Here is a 22,357-nt window from a genome sequence, read left to right as displayed (position 1 = left end):
AAGTTGTCAAAATTGCTTCAGATGCTCCAGCTATTGTGTATTCTGTATCTTGCAGAATAAATAATTTTGAATAGGACAGACTTCTGCAATGAATCTGACTGATTCTTTATTTGCCCTATTATTTGCTTTCATTCAAGGGGTAATTTTCTGGAGGACTTTATTTTCTAAAATAATCTTCTATTTCCAGGAATCAAGAAAGTCACTGCAGAAGATTTTCTTAGTGGATGCTTTGGATAAGACTGTGTTGTGTCATGGCATATGTGTTGCAACCAAAATATTGTCCAAACCCCATATTTGAGAGACACCAGTATAATGAAAGATGCCAGAATACAATTATTCTTGCCTAGAGCAGGCTTTTGTTTCATTTTGTCTGTTTTAAGAAACTTCATTCCTGTGTCTCTCCCTCCTAAAACAATCATGAAAACACAGGAATCCAGACATAGCAAAATACAGATAAATTCTTTTCTACATTTTATTATAGTGGATTTTTTACTCATTTATTTAAACTTTTTTATACCAAGTTTTTCATTAAATGAGTAACAGCTTGAGAGTTGCCTCATATAAATAGTGAGTATTTATAGTACAAGTTGTGTGGTTTACTGTTTTTTTTGACCAGCTTAATTTGAGATTCTTACACTGGCATGTATGTATAAGTTTTTTTTTTTTAAATCAAGCCAACTTTGGGGTTAATTTGATATGGACATCAGCTTCAGTGAAACTGGTGTGTCAGGGCCCACATTGGCAGTATGTGGCTTCAAAAGGTATTTTGAATCAGTTTAAGCATAACAAGTCTCAGTGGTATAAACCACTAGATTTTGTACTAAAATTGTAAAGGGACAAGTGTGCGTGTCCTCTGGACTGGTGGCCAGTTTTGGACCCTTGCTACAGAAACAAATTCGATTAACAGATAAATTATTAAGCTAAGATGCACCGGGTATGTCTGTTGCTTCCTTTTGCTTGTCTTTTGAATTGCCTTAAACTTTGTAAGTGAGAAGTGAAATTACCTTGCATGTGCTGCTTATTAGGAATATAGGTACAGCTTCCTTAGCTTGGTTGAGTCACAGGAAATTACTGTGTGCCTGATCCCTGGGTTAGGAATATCTCTAGGATATCTCTTGGACCCTTTTATCTCTGTTATCTTCAATCTTCAGTTTCAGTGGTTTGTTTGTTTTCATTTGGGTTTTTTTTCAGAAGGCGCAGCATCTGCAAGTGAACAAAATTTTGTGCTGCTTTCCTATAAATGATGAATAAATGTTATTTACAATAGGGAGAAAATGTCTGATTGTTTAGAAAACACTCTTTATTTTCTTTGCTGTCCACAACATGTAGCCTGTTAGGATATTATTAAATATTCTTTATTTTCCTAATTAATTTAATTCCATTGCATATTGTTTTAAAAATTTTTCTATCAATTGCAAGTTTCTGTTTGACAGTGGGCTGCTCACATTTCCAGTAGATACTTAGTTCCAATTAAGGGCATTTTTCCTAGGGTGATCTAGGGTGATTAATTTTGTTTGTTTGTTTATTTTGGGCTTTTCTGTGTTTTTTTTTTGTTTTTTTTTTTTTTTTCCCTGTTTTTTTAAAAATTTTTCTCTGGATATGTTTCTTCTGTTTCAGTCTTCTTTTTACATGCACTCAGTTGTTACTTATAATTTGGAGGAGAGGTTGTGGTGCTTATTTTTTATGCCAGCAACCCTTGACATCAAATGGCAGCTCTTTTGTTTCCCCTCCCACGACATTTTCTGACCCTGAACTTCTGTTGAAGTGATTAACTGCAAAATGGTATTTTTGGATATTTAAGCTGTTCTGAAGCTTTGCTGTGGAAATCTCATGGATACAGAAGAAATCCTGTTTTCTCAAAGTGCTGTTTTAGGCTGTTGCAGGCTCAAGCAATTGAGGATTGATTCAAGTTAGACTTATGTAGACATTTATTTAACTATATGGTTTTCTTAAAACAGTGTTACAAGTAGAAAATGACAATGACAGGTGAGTGGTAACTTGAGAGATGATAAGTGATTGCATGTTTGAGTCTTATGTGCTTTGAGGGACAGCTAACAATTTAAATGTCTGTGACCCACATGTAAATTTGTTGGTGTTGCAATTCCTGGGGATGCTGATTAAAAAACTTGCAGTGACTGCAGCATACAGAGTAACAAATTGTTTCTGTTAATCCCAGAGTACTCTTGAGGTGAGTGGAAGTATTGTTTGAATCTGACACAGTTTCTAGGTTGTTGCACGCCTGTGTGGTGGGTCGGGTGAAGTCTGGGACCTTTGCTGGAGTTGGTGTGATCTGAGTCTGGGGCCATTCATCTCCTGGAGGCCATTTTCACAGGAGTATTCAAAGCTGAGCATGGAGGCTGCAGTCTCTGGCTGGGTCCCCAAACTACCCGCCACACACATGGTGGCAATGGAATTTTGAACAAGGTGTTTTGTGCTTTTAAGAGGGCAATAAAATGCTCTATAGAACTAGATAGGCCCTAGTTTACTTCCTTTTTTTTGTTTGTTTGTTTGTTTTTTAGTCCTTAATTTTAAACTGGCTGCATGTGCATTGTGTAAGGGTCTGGAGCACAAGTTTTCACTGAAAACAGAGTTGAAGAAAAGAGAAAATATAACCTAACTTGGATGCAAGCATCAAAATCAGTCTTTTTAATTGTAATGACACAACTAAGACTATAAAAGTTATTTCATATTTACCTATTTCCACTTACTAATGTGCTGATAGAGAAAGTTTCCTTTTTAAGAGGTTAATATAAACAGTCACAGGGAAACATTCAGATATGTTTATGTTAGCTGGAGGCTGCAGAGGAGCCCAGAGAACAGCTTCAACATTAACTCTTTCTCTTATACTCAGTTAATTGTACTCACACCAGGGAGATGAGGCCAACAAGGTCAAACACAGGGCTGCGCTTCTGATCCAACTGCCTCCAAACTGCCCTGTTTGTCTTTTTAAATATTTCATCTGTTGCAATTCAGCCACTGGGGAAGAATCCTAGTTGCAAATACATGTCTGTTTATTAGACTAATGTTTAGAGAATCTGCATTCTGCATAATTTCTATTTAAGAAAGTCAGCTCCACAGGGAAACTGGGTGTCTTGCACACAGGAGGGTCCCCCTGTGGGTGTACCTCCTTGCCAAAATAGGGCCTGGCCCTTGGATGTCATTGAAGGGGAACAGTGCCACACACCTACCCACTTATCTTCTGCCTCTGGTTGCTTATTTTTTTTACTCCAAAACTCCTGAAAATTGAGGTTCCTAGTGGCTAAATGGTGGAGGCAAGGGAGAAAAAAAATTGGTGTTATGATATACATGACTGACCAAATAGCTGTGGGCACCTGATTTTTGTGTATTGGGCACCTGATTTACCAGTAGCCACATCAAAAATAAGTATGGCTTGTAAAATCCCTTGAACTGTTGTAGGAGAAGTGAGGAAGCTCTTGGTAGACACCAGAAGATGAGATGCATTTGCTTGTACCAAGTTGCTCTTGGAAGGTGGGAAAACCAAAAGACAGGCATGCAGGCTGGGCGGGTGGCAGCCTTTCAGTGAAAGCTGAGGCATTCTGCAAATTATTATCTGGCAGAGGCAGAATAGGAGAGATGAGTAGGTCGTTCTGGAAACTTGTTAAAATCAACTAGTTGCACCCTCGAGCAGATGAGTGACATTTACTGAGAGGTTATCTTTTCCTCTTGGAAGAATCGTACAGCTGAGACAGTGTCGTGCATACGTATGTGAAATTAGAGGAGGGAAAAGGTGCAGCAATCACTTCTTGTCTAATCTTGTAACAACTTTAATTTTAGTAATGTTAGATGCATTTGAGGCAAACCTTTGAAACTTGAAGGCTTATAAGTGGTGATTGGTGGGTTTCCATTTTGTGAACTGTGTGCTTTTAGTCTCCTAAACCAAGGAAAAGGCTTTTTGACTTCTCTGTGATATGTCTCTGTATGCTGAGGGTGCTGTGTGTGATGTAAGTATGGAACAACAGATGGCTACAATTTGGAGATGTTGAATTCCTCTTTCTTTTGGATGTTGCCTTGCTATTACCCCTGTAAGAGTTCGTGAGAACCCTAAAGGCAAATGCAAGGTCCAGACCCCACTCAAAAGGACCACACGTTTTGGAGTTCTGCTCTTAACTTTCGGGTTCTTGGTTGTTTTTGTATTTGTACCAAAGTCTTTATTGTAAAGTCATCTCTCCAAGCCAGTGTCTCATCTGTCCTGTGCATAAGTGCAGAAGTTGGCAGTAATGTGGTTTCTGGCACTGTGTTCTGAGTCGTTTAGTCTGTTCCTGTTGCAGACCGATTCTCTGTAAGTGCTATAGTTCTGGAAGGAGTCCTGCAATTTTTCACTGACTGGGAATAAAGCTCAGTCCTCATAGAATCAACAAGCATTCTGTTTTTACTTAATAAATTTGAGGCCTGCAGTAAGAAATCTCCTGCCTTTTCACTCGTATGATTCTGCACTATATTGTGAGAAGCGTGATATTCACTGCCTGTTACAGCTGTTAGTGAGATGAATGTGAAATAACAGCACTAACAGGGTGCCTGACTCAAGAAATTCAGGGTGAGTGACACTTGATTCTGTAGCAACATTGGCATCAGCTGTTAGCTCTGGTGACATGGTCATTGCCTTGAAACTGTGACCCAAGTTCCTTTTTTGAGAAACGAAGAACCTGCAAACCCACTTCAAAGACCAGGGCAGCTGCTTTGTTTGTCTTTTAAAAATCTGTATTTCTGCCTTTTTGCTTGGTCAGTGTTTAGAACCATTTAAAAAGTAAATGTGATATGGGGACTGAGATCCTGCAGCTAGAGCTCCTTTATAATTACATATTCAACCACAGCCGCACAAAGAAAAATGAGAGTCCCTTTTCCTTTATGTACCCTATTTCAGCTTTCCCTTAGGTTTAAATTGGCATTTTGGGCTATACTGGCTTGAGCCACTGAAGAGCTTATCAGAAAAGGAGAGAAACAGGGGGAGGGAAAGAAAGATAGATTTCCAAATGACAAGCGTTTGAATAGTCAGAGTTCAATCCCTAAAACAAAAAGTGGAATCATTTTTTTTTCTAAATAATGTGCTTTACAGTCTCACCTCTCATCTTGAGAAACATAAAAGAGCAAGTAAAAGAGATGACCCAAATCACAGAGTCCTTTGAAAGGAGAAATTCAGCTGTTTTGAACACTTACAATCAAAGGAAGTGGTTTCCCTAATTACATGAACTATGTGAAAGCTCTCAGAATAGCTCTTCCACCCCAGGATTCCTTGCACTTTAGAAGTTTGCATAAAAGCTCACATGGAGAATCAGATGCAAAGTGTTTGATTCAAATTTTATTAGGCAGAAGTGAGCATACATTCCTATCTCTAGGTTTGACAGCTGCTTGGGTTTGGACCACAAGCCTGGGTTTGATGGATTTCAGTCCTATACTTAAATCTTTCACTCTTCAGGTTCTCTGGTGAGACACCCCTATCGAGAAAAGTAGAATTGAAAAAAATGAGAAAGGATAGAGGGATTTCTTTGTGAGCTTTCAGTTTAGGATTCTTCACCCTGATTAGGCTGTTCATTGTTGTGAAAACCCCTCCGTGTACACAGCTTTTATGAGGAATTTTGCTTCCTCACATTTTAAAGAAACTTAAACATGTATCTTAAAATATACATTTGGAAGAATTGCAATCTGAATTCTACAACTTTAGTATTATTTTAGCATCACCATTTACTTCAATCCATCAAAATTCTGAATTCAGTAGAGACTTTGAACAAAAAAGCAATATTTTCAAAAGACTATTATACCTTGTGGTTTCTTTTTGTACATACACAATAATAAAGGTATGTTAGTTTAAACTAAACAGTGAGGACACATGAAAAGATGCAGGACACTTCTAAAGGCTTAAGATCTCTGGTGCTGTCCCTGAGGATACAATATGGACTAATTAATGTTTTAAATATATAAAAATATTTGCACGGTTTGCAGTAATATGCGAGACCATTACACTTGCTCTGCACAATAGTGACCTCAAAATGGTCTCATTCTCCCCTCAGAGCTAACTACAGTAATTATATCCAGATTTGGTAAAGACACAGATAATTGATATAATTGACCTTGAGGAGAGATCTAGAAACTCTTCAAAGTGCAACAATTCAAACTCAAGAAGGAAGAAAGGCAGGAGGATTATGACAGCCTTCTGCATATATGGCATCAGCCAAACCCTCTTTATAGTAACACAACATCCCAATCACGAGAAACCACTAACTCTTCTTGAAGAGAAGGAAGAATGTTTCTCTAGTCCTTGTTTTCCTGCCAGGGTTTTTTTCTCCCTCTCTTTCCAGGCAGAAGGAAGGATTTTACCTGGAATAAGGGAATTGTCTCCTAGAAGTAAACACTCTCAGGAGGCCAGTGGTGTTGCAAGTAAAGTACACAGCACCGTAGCAGCACATGTAGAAAGGGAAGGGATGTGTCGCATAGCCATATAGCTGTGACGGGGTGGAAAAGAGTGCTTACTGTGTCTTCTAGAGAGTGGTGTCTCAGGCAGCAAAGCTTTACTTGAAGATGATTTTGCTTGGTTGAAGGAGAATGCTTGAAGTCATTCCAGCCTTGCTTGACCTGAAGGCATGGAAAATTACATCTGCTTGTGTCTGATTCTTGATAAGAGTCAGTTTCTTAGGCAAGGGTTTGGGTATGTCTGGAAAAGGGGCACTGGAAAATGGGAAGCTGTGATATATGTGATGCTGTTATTCTTCCAGACCAAAGGACCTGTTGCAGATTTGAATGTACTTTGTGCCACCAAAACATCACGGAGCTCCTGGACCCTGGATCCAGCTTGTGAGCTCAGTTCATTGTACTGGACTTTGCTAATCTAATCCTTGTCATGCTTGGAGCATAAATCAGTTAGTAGTTATGCAAAGACTATGGGCATTGCTGGAATAGGAAGAGATGCAAGTTCACTCTGCTGCACTCATATTCAGATTGGAATTGTCATTAGCTGCAGCATGATGCCTTCTTTTCAGCTCTTTAGGTACAGCCCAGGAGAAAGGTTTTGTTGGACTCTGCATGTGACCCTGGTCCTGAAAGTTCCTGTGGTCCCATATATATACAGTTCCTACTTCCTCTTCACTTCATTTATTGCAGGTCCTCGGCAAGCACAGTGCATGGCGATGGAGGAAGTAGTGCAGGTCAGTGGTTTTGTTACCACAGAATAGATGATCTTCATTTTGTAACTGGCCTTTTAAATGTTACTAATTTCCCATTAAGTATGTGTGATGTTCCTCATGTATTAGTAAGTACAGACATGGGTGGTGGTTACAGTACCCCTGGACGTTCTTCCACAACTTTGGGCAAGGAATTGGCGAGACATACTGTTGTTTCAATGGAGAAGAGCAATGAGAAATGAAACTTTTGACTTAATTTGATATTCTGTAGTGGCACAAGACCCCTGTGAGTTCTCTGCTCCTTGTAGGTCTGCAGGACTCAAAGCAACTGCCTTGTAGGTCAGTCTATAGTCTCACTCTTCTAGATAGATTCTTCTGGATTTCCACTTTCTGCAGAGTTCAGAGATACTGGTATTCAAGTTATTAACTTTTTAAAAATGTATTTTGAGGCTGCCCACTTGTATTCCTATATAACAAGGATTAGAAATGAAATAGTTGTTATTGCCATATCTTTGTAAGCTGAGAGCTATAAAGATGCCTAGATAAGATAGGAAGTTTTGTGTACAAGAAATTCATCACAGAAAAGTAAGGGAAAAGCTGAAGTTACATGTCAGAAATATATAGTAGAGTAATAGTAATAAATGTGGATTTATGACATTAAGAGCATTTTTTAAAATATTGCTGGTTTTTCTCCAAGGTTTTTTATCTTAACCATTATTTTACTTGAAATTTTTTAGTTCTACTGGAAAAAAGATCGAGCTACCATAAAGGCAGCATGAAGAATCCCAAGAAAAAATAAACACTGGGTCCGTGTTTCATAAAGATGAAAGCTTAAAATTTGATGAGTTTCGTCTAGGATTTTTTTTTTTTTTACCCTTGCTACCCAATAGAAGTAGCATTTGAACCAAGTTTCTAAGTAAAATACAATTTTCAGTCTTAGACAAAGAAGAGTGACTTTTCTAAAAAGCAGGTGGAATTCACCATGATTCATGCTGGATGTTTTGGACAGTTTCACATAAAACTCTGTGTGTCCTTCAGATAATGGTGACAGCTCATTTTCCTGAAAACCTCAGATTTGTGAGGTTGTGCTTTGGGGTAGGTAAAAGTCACAGAAAAATACCTCTCGTCCATGGAGGACGCTCATTCACTTCAGCAGAGTGCCAACATCTGGCAACTACTTTGCTTTCTTTTTATGGCTGCTGGTCACAGCTGTAAATTCTGTTTTGAAAGCTTTTTTAAGTTAGGTGGACTCCAGGTAGGGAACTATTCATACCTTTTCTGCAGGAGCAGCTCTGTTTTGAGTGACATCTGGGGAGAGCCTTGTGCAGAGCTCTAGCAGCCCATGTGGAAAACAAAACCTTGTGGTGTGCTGTTAGCATATAACACGTAACACATTTACAAGTTAAGTGGGTTTTTTTTCATAAGGATGAGCTCAATCTGCCTGGTTGAGTTACATTTTCTGGAATGATAACATTCACTAACATTCCAATAAGAGGGATTCCCATCAAATGTTGTCCCTGTCATTAGCTATAGTAGGTTTGATTTATCCATTCTAAGACTGGCTTTAAGTGAGTATTCATCAAGAACATGATGGGTTTTTTTCCCGTGGTTAAATTACAGTTTTTATGATTAAGATGGAAAAATACTTCATTGTAAAGATTGTAACTGCTTTAGTGGGGTGGATCAGGATGCATAAGTACAGCTGTTGCTGTCTCTGTTGCAGTCTATGCTAATTGTTCATCAAAAGCCACTGTACAATGAGATTTGACTTGTTCTAAGTTGTCTTACTGAGATTCCTTACAAATATCTGCAGAGCTCAGAAAAATCACTGCTCTAGTTATAGATGTATGGCCGTGGCTCCTTGAGGGTGGATTAGTTTTATCCATCACTTTCATACCAAAATGCCTTTCCAACAAGGTGCTCATGAAACCTACAGTGGCTTTGATCTCAGAAATAATTTTCTTGGATATTTTTCCATTTGTTTGGTCTGGAATGATCCCTGTGTTGCATATTAGCCATGCTATCTTCTCACCTGGGGAGTATGCCAGGAGTCAAAGTTTCAAGTTTTGTTACTCTGTTGTATTTTAGGAATATTGAGGATTTTGTTACTGTTCTGCATTGTCAAAGCCAGTTTGTCTTCAAAATGATTGTGAGTAACTTGGAAAATTTCCCAACATTGAAAAGAGAAATGATGATTGCTGAAAATAAAGAGCTCTATGGGAGCTCAGGTATTTCAGCCCTGCTGTTTAGTCCACTCATCTATTGTTTCTACTCAGTTGCTGGTGTTGCTTTGCAGCTGGAGGCAGCTCAGTACTTCAAATCTGCCTGAATTAAAAATTACAAATATTGCGGGCATTGCTCATTTCTAAACTCTTACACCAGTACAAATACATAGTTTATGTATGTTTTGAATCGTTTTGCTTTATGTGAGTAACAGTAGTGAAATCCAAGCTAAACTTGTTCTTGACAGATCTGCCTTTATCAAATACCTTTTTATTAAATGCTCATACAATCTCATGTTGTATGCTGCAAAATGTAACTGTCCTGTGGGTGTATTTCTACTTGAAATCTGTCTGAAAAATGAGTTATTTTTCCATAACCTTTGTTTATGTTTTGTTTGTTTGTATTTTTTTTATAAATGGCAGTGTAAATGTAACAGAATTTTTTCTTACTAACCATTCTGTAAGGATTTTCTGCAGAAAGTGCCTCTGCTTAGTTTTGTCAATCTGTTAGCAGCCTCTTCTCTTACAGATAGCAGGTTTTTAACCCTCCTCATGAGGAAAACACCATGATCCTGCAATTTCTTTGTTAGTGCTGTGTGGGCTCCACGTGGTCATTGTACTGATGGAGGTCAGAGGGAGGATTGAGCCAGTTAGCTTGATCTCATTCCCTCTTACTGCGCAAGACAGAGGGTCTGCTGCCACATCACAAGGAGAAAGCCCCTGTGATTTTTAGAGGGAGCAGCCTGCTTTTCATGGGCTGAGCAAGCCTTTGCAGTATTTCAACAGGCACATTCTGAATTTGCCAGCTAGTACTTTTAATCCCCTAGCCTTCAAATTATCCATAACATACCAAGTTCTGTGCAAAGGTTGCTATAAAGAACTATAGTAGAGTATAAAACTCAGTTTTCTTTTCAAATGGTCAATATCCAATACATTTTACTTCTAACAAATCCTATGGTGTTGCATAATGCAAATGAATTATTTTAAAATAAATTTCATAAGATGGGGTGAGCCTAGAACAGAATACAATAAATTTATGTCCATATTCCTTATATGTGGTACATTATGATAGTTTAACAGAAATGAGCTGTCTTGGTCATGTGCTTTTTATTTCTTCAAGATTGTAACCTTAGAATCAATACAAGGTATTTAAAGTGGGTGTTTCTATCACAGTGTCTCCAAAAGTGAGATTTTTTTGGGTAATATACACCAGTGGATTTAAAATAATGGTAAAATGGTTATACAGCAATAAGAATTTATTAATTTCCTGTACATTTCTACTTTTAGTCTCTAGGAATTGTAACAGTGTAGGACATAATTTTGGATGCAGATGTGATGCTTTGAAAGATTTGCTCAATCAAAATGCTTCAAAGTACAAATTTTGTACGTCATTGTAGATGTCCTTATGAGAATTTAATTCTGTTATTTACAGAAATGCTGGTGACATCAATCTGAGAATGTAATTTAACTCTTTTCTCTGTTGTTTAAGAAATAAGATACTGTTTCCTAATACAGCCTGAATATAGAGGCTGTGTTGTAAGACGTAAGTGCTGACAGTTTTAACACGGAAATGGCCTATAGAAACCAGCTTTTTTGGGGGATAAGTTGTCATCTAAATGAATACTAGAAAAAAAGCTCAAACTCATACAGCTTTAAGTGCCATGCCAACCATAGTTTTAAAACTATGATTGCCTATGGGAAGAGATGGTACCACATGTATGCTGGGAGTGTGCCCATTGAAGCACTTGGTAACTGCTTATTTGCAGGCAAAAAATCTCATTGAGGATTCTTTGGCTTTGCCATGTTCATGTGATTTTCCTCTCACGTTGTTAATATTAAGGACAGTTTAATAGGTTTAACAAAAACTGTCTGAACTTAAGTGTGTTGAAATATCTCCTTAATAAACATAGCAAACAGTTCTCTGGAAAATTAAATAGCCAGACTTTTGCACAGTGTAATAATATATATTATAAGGCAGTTAAGGAAGTTGTGTTAATCAGATTAAATAGCTAACCATGTATAACTCTGTAATTTTGCATGGAGTGAAGGTGCCAGTTGCTGTGTGGTTACCTGGTTTACTAATAGGGGAGTTGGTTGGCTGCTGGCTGACGCAATTGTCTCATAAGGGGCTGCAGCTACTTCCTGTGTTAATCCTAAACCAGTATGCTCAGACCAGGGTGGAAAGATACTTTACTCTTTCCAGTCAGCTGTTCCAAAGGCACTTGGAAGAAGTGGTGGTTGAGTTGCTTTGGGCTCATTTTGTCTGGACCCATGCAAAAAAAAGCCTTTTGATACTAAAAAACTCTGTGAACAGATGTCCTTTTACAGTTCCAGCTGTGCTGCTGGAACAGACTGCCCAAACCCTTGATCACTTCTCTTGACTACAAGTGTGAGTGTAACAAATTTCTAATATATTTCCAGGGAGAACCAGAGTAACTAAAATATGCTGAGTTGTTTGGTCTTTGCTAACTTTAACTGCCTTGTGATAGGGAGCTCTAAGAAGAGCAGCTGCAGCTGCTATGAGTAGCTGGCAAGCAACAACACAGCTGTATGCAAAGTGCCTCCGTCCACATACTGTCTTTGCGGCTGCAATTAAAGATCTGACGATATGGCCTTGTCTGATTCCCAAGTAATGCCAGCTCAGCATCAGGTGGCCACTGCCCACATCTGCAGTCAGCACCAACCTTGAAGACCTCATCAGAGCTGAACTGCAGTTGCTGCTTTTGCTGCATTGGTACAAGACAGAGCAAAAACAAGCGAGGGCTTGGATCATCCTGGTGAGCTCTGGCTTGTGCTGCTCATAACGAGACCATGCTGTCCAGGCAGCTTGCTTTGTCCCCTCACCTGCTGCTGGCTGTGCTTAGAATTTGTGTTTGTGATTTCTGTCCAGCTATTGCTGAACACAGACAAGACCTGGAGGAGGACCTAATTTTTTACCTGCTGAAACACCTGAAGAGATGGTTATTCATGCATGGTTGTCTGTACTACAAGGTTAAGAGCAGTACTAGTGGGTCTACAAGCAGCTCTAGGGTGATGTCAGTCTTAGATGATGTAACTGTAGTTTTCACATATGTCAGTAAGTAGAGATTAAACAGGCATAAAACCAAATTACCTGTTAAACACTGTGATCCATACCATGGTTCACAGGACATAATTACACTGTTTGTATACTTAGGGATTGCCTGAATTCCAAACTCTTACACTGTGATTGTTTTATGAATTGGCTTGATTTACGGTAGGCCAGTGAGAATTAAATAAAAAAGTTTTCAATGTAATTTGTTCTGACCTTGGATTTTGTGGTATTTGAATTATGTAAGCAGTGGATTAGGTTTGTTTAGAAATCTGAATCCCTTTGCCTTCAAGAAATGGTGTGCAGTCTGTAATCCCTTCAGCAGGACTCAAGAGTGACATAATTTCATCCATACCTGGGATTTAAGTGCAGTATGAACAATCTTAGGCATAATTTTATGGTCAATAACAGGCTGTTACTAAGCTTATCAGGGCACTAAGCATAGTATTCAACTCTGTTGCAGTTACCTTGTGTGTCTATGTCTCTATGTTATGTCCAGGGAGTTTGTATTTATGTGTTTGGATGTCTTTTCAGCTGAACTCCACTAGTTTCCAACCTTAAAAAAAAAAATCTGTCTTTTGCACAAAAAACTAATGTAATGAAGTAGTTGAATACTTGTTGCTTGTCATCGCTATTTAGGAAGTAAAGCGGTGCTCATTTAGCTTGCATAAGATAGATAGCAGCTTTAATGAGGGCTAACTTCTTCAACAGCTTGTAGACAGGTAGATGCATCACAGAATTTTCTTACAAGCATTTAGGTATTTTGGATTAAAGTACAGTTTTGATGCTTAAAGGTAATTCTAAGTATTCTTGTTAGTGTCTAAGAGACCTTTGAAATACCAGTCTTTAACCACCACTTTGTAATTTGCTATCTGAAAGTAATTTTCATTGAAATACAGCACCTTCTTGTCAAAGATAGTACAAAAGCTTCAAAGATATGGACTGGCTTGCATGTGGTTCTCACTGTAAGGAAAAAGAGTCTTTAAATTGGCTAATATAGTTCACAGCTGATCACAGCAACAGAAAAGAACAAAACATGAAAGGAATAGCCTAGAATCGCTAGTGGTAACAACAGTATAGTGATTAAAAGTATTTAGAGAGGATTTCTTTGCAATATAATGGTCCTTAGGAAAAGCTGGACATTTTTTTTACCCCACAATTCTTCATTGTCATATCTGTGGACAATTAGAAGGTGTTTCTCTGGATTTCTTAAATGGAAGGTTGCTTTGGTATCTGTTGAATCCCAGATTAGAGTATGAACATCATTGTGAAGGTGATGATATTAGCTGTGGTCGACACAGCATTTTTTTGTAGTTCTATAATGTGATCTTAGTGAATATAACATAAATAAGATATTCTTGCATTTCCAAGTGATAAAAGCAGTGTGTATCTGTGCATGTGGCAGTGAAGTACTTGTCTTCTTGGCCTGATACTCATATTTTGGTTGCAGTCCCTGTCATGGTAGCGCACTGGGTAATTGGTCGGTCTGGGGTTTGCTGCAGTGCAGCCTCTCCTGTTGTTGCAGCCCCTCCACTGACTGTGATGGGCTTTCACTGCATCCAGCAGCATCTTGTGTGAGATGGAGAACAGTCACTGGGTTCTGCACATAGTTGTGTTGGGATAGGGAGCTGTGGAACTTGGATTTGTTAAACATGGGGCAATTTTAATCATTCTCCAAAAAGATTCATCAAGTACTTGTTTTATAGCCAGGACCTAAATATATTATGCTATTGGAAAATTAAATATGAGACCCATCAATTTAATTCTAATGACCTGTTGAAGTACTTTTGTTGTAAACACCACAGCAGATGGCGTGCTCATAGCTTTGAAGACATGGTATGTTTTAAGTACTTCACAAGAAGATTCCATTCCTCTGACCAAGGTGTTAATGAAAAGGTGTTTAGATAGTTTTTGTAACTGTTTGTGTTACTCCTGTCTCATATCAGAATATTCAGATAAGCAGTCAAGAACTTGAGTGAGGTCTGGTAATCTGGCAGTAATGCTGGTAGGGATTAGAGAATTGAATGCCCAATTGTATATTTCTTAAGGAACATACAAACATAATACAAAAGTTTATGAGATGGAGATTTGAATGACTCAGTGGTCACCTGCATCCTCCAGCGCAGGGAAGGAGGTTGGATGTACAACTCATGCTTCTGCTGCTGTAAGAGTTGCTTGTTTTGGGAGGATGGTGAGGCTGCAGTTGTAGGGCAGAGCTCCTTCTGCTGGCAGATCCCTTGACTGGTTGAGTTTTGAGTGTTGCTATTTACCTACAGTTGAATCTTCCCACATTTGCTTAGATAGCTGCCATTTAAATTATTTTGTGGCCTTACAGATTCATGGAAAACAGGAAGGCTATAGCAGTTTTTTATGCAGAAACCCATAGTACATCAGCTACTGCTATTCTAATATATGTACAGCTATAGCAAACCAGTATTTCTTTGGCCTGTGTTTTTCAGGTGGTAACATGATACATGTGCTTATGTGCATAATTACAGATTATGGCATTAGATGACTCAATTTTTTGCTGTTGTTGTTGCTTAAAGACTTTTTTGAGTAACTTCACAGTTTTGAAGACCTTTAGCTAATGCTCAGACATTTACACATATTCAATTAAATCTTAACTATAGCTTTGAGCTTAACTTGGGTTACACTAACTCTTCATGCTGCTTAGCCTGCTCAGCAAGAAAAACAGTATTACTGTCAAGTGAATAATCTTTTTTCACAATACCAGAAAATTAACTTTTAAAATGTATGCTGTTTTCAGCAAATGATACTGCAGACTCACCTACAGTCCACAAAATAATTTAATTGCCAGTTATCTGAGAACATGTGTGAAAACTCACCTGTGGACAAACAGCAACACTCCCACTGCAAGTCACGGGATCTGTGAAGGGATCTGTCACATACTTTTGATAAGTTCTGAGGAGTTAATTGTGATCTTGTTTTTGTTAGATGCTCTTGCCTGGTACAGAGTTAACATAATCTTGAAGTGTTAAAGCATTACTGTGGAGAAAAATATAAAGTAGTACATATCTGTTTTTGCATAATATGTATATTTGTATAAAAATGTGTGTCTAAAATCAGTTAAATATTTGTTTTGATACACTGCAGAGATGAAACTGTTGAGACACCTTCCAGGAAATACCTGACCCTTTTTCTCAAAAACTACAGGGCTTATATGTCTTAATTTCTGTGGATACAGTCTTATTGTCTTGCAGTCTCTTGCTCAAACCCAGCAGCATCGTTCAAGTGGAATTTGAAGGTTTATATATTTATATGTATATTTATCCAGAATTACCAAACATCTCTAGTCTGCTTTAAGGAGCATTTTCAACTGCACTGCTGGGTATTTGGCAATCTCAAGCATGCTTGCTCTGTGTATTTAATCAGACTCCACAACGCATGCCTGGAAATTCCACATTTCCAGTAAACATTGGATGGAGCTGTGTGTGCATGGTATGCTGTAACAGCCTGGAGTGCTGGACTTGCTGAACCCATGGTACTTTGTGCATAAACACAAATTCTGGATAGGACTGCTGCTGCTCTGCCAAAAATCCAAGATCTTTATTGGAATAAAGTTTTCCAAGATCTTCAGTTTTTCCAAAGACTCAGCTTCCTAGATCAGTGCCTTGGCCATGAAAGAATAGTCTGAAATTTATTTTTCCCATCCCCCCAAACATACAAAGCATTCATCTGCCAAACTCTCTCACTAGGTTTTCAAATGCCAAGTTTCAAATGCCAAGTCAATGAACAGTCTTTCCTAGATATGTGTGTGCTTTTATATATATATATATATATATATATATATATAAAACATGCTGTATGTGTGTATACCCAGTAGGGTATGAAATAAGCTATCATAGTAAATGACCCATTCTGAATTGTCTAACTTGTTTGTTTGTTTTCAACAGGCAGAAATACTCAGTGTGCTCAGTCACAAAAACATCATTCAGTTCTATGGAGCTGTCATTGAACCTCCAAATTATGGCATTGTTACAGGTAAGGATTTTTGTCTAACCTTTTTCTTGACTCTGTAAAGCTACAATGTTACAAGGTTATCTCTAATGTTGCCCAATTACAGTGTTTTGCTAACTGTTCTGGTCTTCTTTAAATGTTAAGAGTGCTTGACACTATCTGCCTCCATGTAATTGGGAGTGCTGGAGGTGGGAACCAGGCTGGGAGCATAGTTGGAGGCAGCACAGAGGCAGGGGAGGCCTAGGGTGTTCTTAGTGCACAAATGCAGGACTCCTTTAAACAGTACCTTTCACTGTGTTCTCTTACCCTGTTTGGAGAATTGCTTTTCCAATTTAATTGGCGTGTCACAAAAGTAGAGGTTTTCATTATACAAAGTTCTGGCTGGTTCTTTGAGGAAGGTGGGCTGGGTGTCTGCTCAGAGCAAAGCTGCCTTATGAGTTCTGCCTGCATTGAAAGTAGGAGAATTTGCATTGTGAGGTTCACAATGGGAAGAGCTTGAAATAGAGTCGAGGGTTAATAAGGCATTGTAAGACAACTCGCTTTATACATTGGAAACTAGGTTTTGTTTGTTTTGATATTCCTAAATTATGCGGAAATTGCTTTTTGTGGTATTATTGGGGTATTTTGGTGGTTTTTTTTTGTTTTTTTTTTTTTTTTTCCTGTCACCGTTTTAAGCTTCCTGCTCTTATCTTGGGGGATGGTCCAGATATAGAATTTTCTCCCTTTCCTGTATGGGACAAACTATGTAAGATAGGAGTAGAAAGTAAACCCAAAGCAAAGAAATTTCTCAACTGCTCAAACAAGTGTATGGAGAGATAAAACCCATGAAAGCATGGATTAGGAGGCATGTTTTGGCATGTCTGTAACTTTCAAAGTTCAATGTGAAGAGCAGTCTTTTGCATGTGGCACAATCTAACACCAATTTGAGTCACTGCCGGTCAGGTTTTTGTTGGTTGCTGGTCAGAACATGTGAAAATTCAGTTATTTCTACCTGCCTCTCAGACTTCTGGTTATCACAGCAGATGGCAGTGTAATTTGAAATGCAACACATTTCAGGGCATGGGGAGCTTTGCTTACTCCAGGAGTATCAGCCTACTGGAGGTCATGGTGTGGCAGACAGCATTCCAGAGGTGCATGGTGTGACCACAGTCTACACCACTTAGAAATGCACTGATGATGGTATATAGACAGGAATTTGAATTCCTTCTGGAAGTAATAAAATGAATAGAAAGCTAAAAAATCAAGTAATGTAATTTTACTATCCTTTTTAATATAAGTGTAAACCAGCAAGCAGAGTAGCAAAGGAGAGATATAATCAATGACCTGGGATGATGTCTAGATCAGAAGACCTCAGCTTGATCTCACAAAAGGTCAGTGTTTGGAGGACATATGTCCTGCTTACTAGTCACAGGACAAAAAGCAACTAAAGTAATTCACTGTGCTGTTGAGAATGGGAACTCTTTAACTGCCTGTGAGAAAGAGACTGTGGTGTGTAGTTCAACAACTGTGTTCGACAGGGAACTCTGATCACACCTGGCTAAAGAAGAAAGAGGTTTGGGGATTTTTTAGCAAACTGTGTTGATTCTCTGTGAAACTTCTAAGGAGACTGGAGTCCTGTGGATTGGAATGGAGGCAAGGCTCAATTTCCTCATACCATTTTCAAATGAGAGAATGGCTACTGATAAAAAAAAAGTTAATTGTGCTTCAAATGTGTTTTAGAGTGATTTTCACTTTGTGATCTTCTGGATGGCCTTCAGTGTTGCAGACAATCCTGTGTTTAGTCAGAGATTTGTTTCCTGAGAGAGAAAATCCCAAATAAGAAGAAATCTTGAGAAATTAATGTTTCTTCAGAGTGATGGAGATCAGAGCATTCAGCCAAGTACTGGCATATACTGAGCATTAGCTGCATGTAATGTCTTAGTGGGATTGTTAAAGAGTTCTCTGGGAAGGGCTACAGCTGGAGTTAAAAAAATGCTTTCCTCTTAGGATGTATGTAAGTGTTCCAGCTCATCCTGCTGCCTGGTGAGCTGCTGTTATGGATTCTGTCATTCTAGATGTTACTGGCCATCTCTGTCAGCAGCAGTCTCAATATGTAGCTTTCAGATATGGCTTTTGGCCACAGCTGCCTCATCCCAAAAGGTTCTCAGAGCTTGTGCCCCCAGTGCACAGAATCATATGTATGCCACAGCATCACAGGGTGGGTCCAGAAAGGCAATTGGAGCTTTTCTGTCTAAAGTAAGTATTTCTTTTCCCTTATTGACAAAACATTGTCCTTGCAATATGATTTCCAAATCCACAAGCTCCTAGTAAATATCTGTGACGCAGTAAGTATGTGGAAGAAATACTAACAGTGGGGCATTGTTGATTGAAGCTTACTTGCCTGTGTTCACACGAAGTGGCAAAGGGCTGGAGGAGCTGAGTTGTCCCCTGACCCTGATGGATCAAATTATGCATTGTAAAGGCATGCAAAGCATGCAGCCAACCTGTTCCTGAAGAATCCATTTATAAGACAGATGATGACATCGTGGGTAAAAAAAGCTTCTGTTTTAATTGTGGAAATGTGCAGGTCAGCAGCTTACTCCTCTCTTGGTGACATCAGAAGCAACACGTCTGTCCTTTCAGTGGGAGGTTGTGCAGCAGTGATCCAAAGCTACTTGCCACTTGAGTGTTTACTTTCAAAGGACTTGCTATTTTCTCCCTCTTTCATTTAGCACTGCAGTCTTCCCATCTGACCTGCCACGTTGTAGGCTGCAGATTCAGTTTGGTCTCAGTTTCCTTCCCCATGCAGTGATCTCCCAGTGTTTTTGATTTATTTGGTTAGGAATTCTTTGTCATTAAGCCAGAGGGCTGCTTTCTGGAACTGGAAGAGTTTCTGTTACGTCTTTCAAGTTAGGTGCAATGCTTTTAAATGTCTTGTTTGTTGCTGTTTTTTAACAGAGTATGCTTCTGCTGGCTCACTGTTTGATTACATTAATAGTAACAAAAGTGAAGAGATGGATATGGATCATATCATGACCTGGGCCACTGACATAGCTAAAGGTAAGCAACAAGAGTGGCGTATACTGCCCTACACAGCCAGCAAATGTGCAGTTTCCTTAGTCAGGAAGGCATTCCTAGTCTTCCTTATTCAGATGGTAACAAAACCAATCAAATATATATAAATAAAAAAAGCAAAACCAATCCATTCTTCTTTTTAATATGTTCCTTGTTATTATGAATCCAAAATTATTCTGGAGTGAAAATAGCTTCTGTGAGCCAGTTCTGGTGTGCCCCTAAGTCCCAAGAGGATAATTTTGCTGATGTAGTGTTATTATGAGGTAAAGTGCATAATTACCCTTACATTTGATTTGGGGCATTTAAGGAAGCTAAGGACTTACTCTCAGCAAACATACTGAAACTCTTCATATAATAATGTAGAATAAGCTGTTCCATCCTTTGTGTTCTCTGTGACTGACCATACAAGAATTAGTGTAAACTAATGAAAGAAAAGTAAATTCACATCTGGCTCAATCATGTAGACACCTCCTTATCTATATAGTTAGAGAAAATAACTACATATAATGTTAAAAACCATTAGCATATCCAAATAGATACTCTGAGAGATACGTGAGCTTTGGTTTGTGCTTTTTAGTCAAAGCAGGTTATGGGAAGCTTTGGTTCTCCTTCAGCATGTCAATATGGCACAGAAGTATGGCAACTTGTAATGCATACAACTAGTGGGATCCAGGAATCATGACTGCAGAAATGTGATGGCCCTGCTCAGCCTGTCTAACTAGATTGTTCCTTTGTTTTGTGTAGGAATGCACTATTTACACATGGAAGCTCCAGTCAAAGTTATCCATAGGGACCTGAAGTCCAGGAATGGTAAAGTAGCAAAACTCTGAAACACTCTGCATTTACTGTTACCTGTTAATGTGGTATTTAAATCTGTGCCTGAGCTTGGTGAACAAGCAGAACTAATTACTGCCTTGGTTGTCATCAAAGCTGCACTTGTTGAGGCACAGAAAAGCTTGTTCCCTCCTCCCCATCCTGAGCTTGTCTGAAGTTCATTACAGACCTGGCATCATCTAGAGCACTGTGGAGGGCTCTTTCAACTTGTGTCTTGCTGGCCATGATTGGCCATGAAAGCTGATGAAGCTTTCAGATAACTGCCTGGGCACTCCTCACTTCTTTTTTCTATTTGGAAAGGTTGAGTGCCAGGAAAGGCTGGCAGACACCAGACACAACAGACTGGATAAGGCCTATTATTTCTTATCAGAAAATCTTGTCTTTACTGTGGCTTTTTTTGAGGTTTGACAGATATTCAGGCTTTTGAGTAATACACATTCAGTGTGGAGTCTGTACTTAGCAGCTGACAGTCATTTCTCAAATTTGCTGAACATTGCCTTTTAATGAAACTTCTACTACTAGTGGTGGGATAGGAGAGGCACAGATTTTAATAATGCACAGATTTCAGTGATGCATAGTAGTCAAGAAACATGTAGGTCTCACCTTGGTTGTAGATTTTCTCCTTTTATTAATTACTCTTCCAGAGAGCTTCTTGTTAAACCTACCTGTACTGGGAAGATTGAAGTTCATCTGTGTTGCTGTCTTTTAACTCAGTAAGGCCTGAAAGGCTTTGCATTTGTTCAGAGGCTTGCAGGTATTCAGCAGATGTTCTGTCAGCTTCTCAATGAAGCCAGGATAGGTGTGCACATTCAGATGCTGTCTTACTTTAGGGTCATTTGCCTTATTGAAAAATGAAGTATTTTGCTGTAAAAATTTATTGGGCTTGCTTTCTGCATTCTTGTAACCTTTTGTTTTTTTCATTTTCAGTTGTTATAGCTGCTGATGGTGTGTTAAAGGTATGAACACTTCAATTATTTGTAGAGAGATGCTGCTGCTTCACTGGATGTTTCCATGTCTGATGAATGCTGTTGATACTCATAATACCAGTTTAATATTTTATTTATTTTTGCCAGATCTGTGATTTTGGTGCCTCAAGATTCCACTCCCATACAACACACATGTCATTAGTGGGCACTTTCCCATGGATGGCCCCAGAAGTTATTCAGAGTCTTCCAGTGTCTGAAACATGTGACACGTACTCGTACGGAGTGGTGAGTGCCTCATCTCACTATGCACAGTGGCAGTTCGTCAGTGAGACAGAATTCATGTGCTGCAGCTACAGCAATTCTCAATAAGAACAGCAAAACACGCTGCACTTCCTTCTAAGACTGACCCATCATTTATAATTCTATGCTTGAAAATTATAAGAAGAACATAGTATCTTGCATGTTTAGTAGCATCTGATTAGATGAGCAGCATACCAGTGTAGGAAGTGCATGTTCTGCCACAATTATTCAACATGTGTCATGTGTCCAAAGGCTTTCAGGAGCTACTGCTTGTGGGATTTTTTTTTTTTTTTTTTTTTTTTTTTTTTTGGTGGAACCAAAGAGAAAAGCTTGTCTTGTAATAGGGGGGGTAACATTAGCATTCCACTTTCCCCAAAATAGAGTGTCACTGATTTTTATTAAAAAGCAACTGCTCTATGCTCAATTGTTTAAAAGACACCGCTATCACTATTTGTGAGAATAGACCCCATCTGAAAATATAGAAGGCCAGCACTGCTTTGCTGAAGGATGAGGAATTAGTTATAGTTCATAAGAATATCAGGTTTTCAGATTCAGTAATGTGAATTACTTTGTCCACAGTTAAACTCTAATTTAGTTTTGCTCTGCAATACAAAGTAGGCTAGAAATAGCCATACTGGTCACACCAATTGTGTGCCTAATCCCATAGCCTTTCTCTGGTAGAGGACAGTAAAGAGTATTTGTGGGGAAAGGAAAGGAAGTGGGGCTGTAGTTTCCATGCATATTGGTGCATTAACCATTTTTCTGTTTGCATTCAACAGTGGGTGGCAGAATGAGAAATTCTTCACTAACTGCCAAGTATTGTCTCTTTCTCTTTGAGGA

General features: G+C 38.7%; 1 protein-coding gene across 3 annotated transcripts in view; it reads left to right on the top strand.

Annotated features, from left to right (window-relative positions):
* MAP3K20 (mitogen-activated protein kinase kinase kinase 20) overlaps positions 1-22,357 on the top strand; it is an 88,722-nt gene that overhangs the window by 12,826 nt on the left and 53,539 nt on the right. For all 3 annotated transcript variants that reach the window (XM_053947082.1, XM_053947081.1, XM_053947083.1), the window contains exons 3-7: positions 16,340-16,427; positions 19,341-19,442; positions 20,202-20,267; positions 21,219-21,247; positions 21,365-21,502. In XM_053947082.1, the coding sequence (XP_053803057.1) occupies positions 16,340-16,427; positions 19,341-19,442; positions 20,202-20,267; positions 21,219-21,247; positions 21,365-21,502 (423 nt within the window). The remainder of the gene's footprint in view (positions 1-16,339; positions 16,428-19,340; positions 19,443-20,201; positions 20,268-21,218; positions 21,248-21,364; positions 21,503-22,357) is intronic.

This window comes from Vidua chalybeata, chromosome 7 (assembly GCF_026979565.1).
Source record: "Vidua chalybeata isolate OUT-0048 chromosome 7, bVidCha1 merged haplotype, whole genome shotgun sequence".
Classification (NCBI taxonomy): domain Eukaryota; kingdom Metazoa; phylum Chordata; class Aves; order Passeriformes; family Viduidae; genus Vidua; species Vidua chalybeata.
The sequence above is the reverse complement of the archived record's forward strand: the minus strand, read 5'-3'. Positions and strand labels throughout refer to the sequence as shown.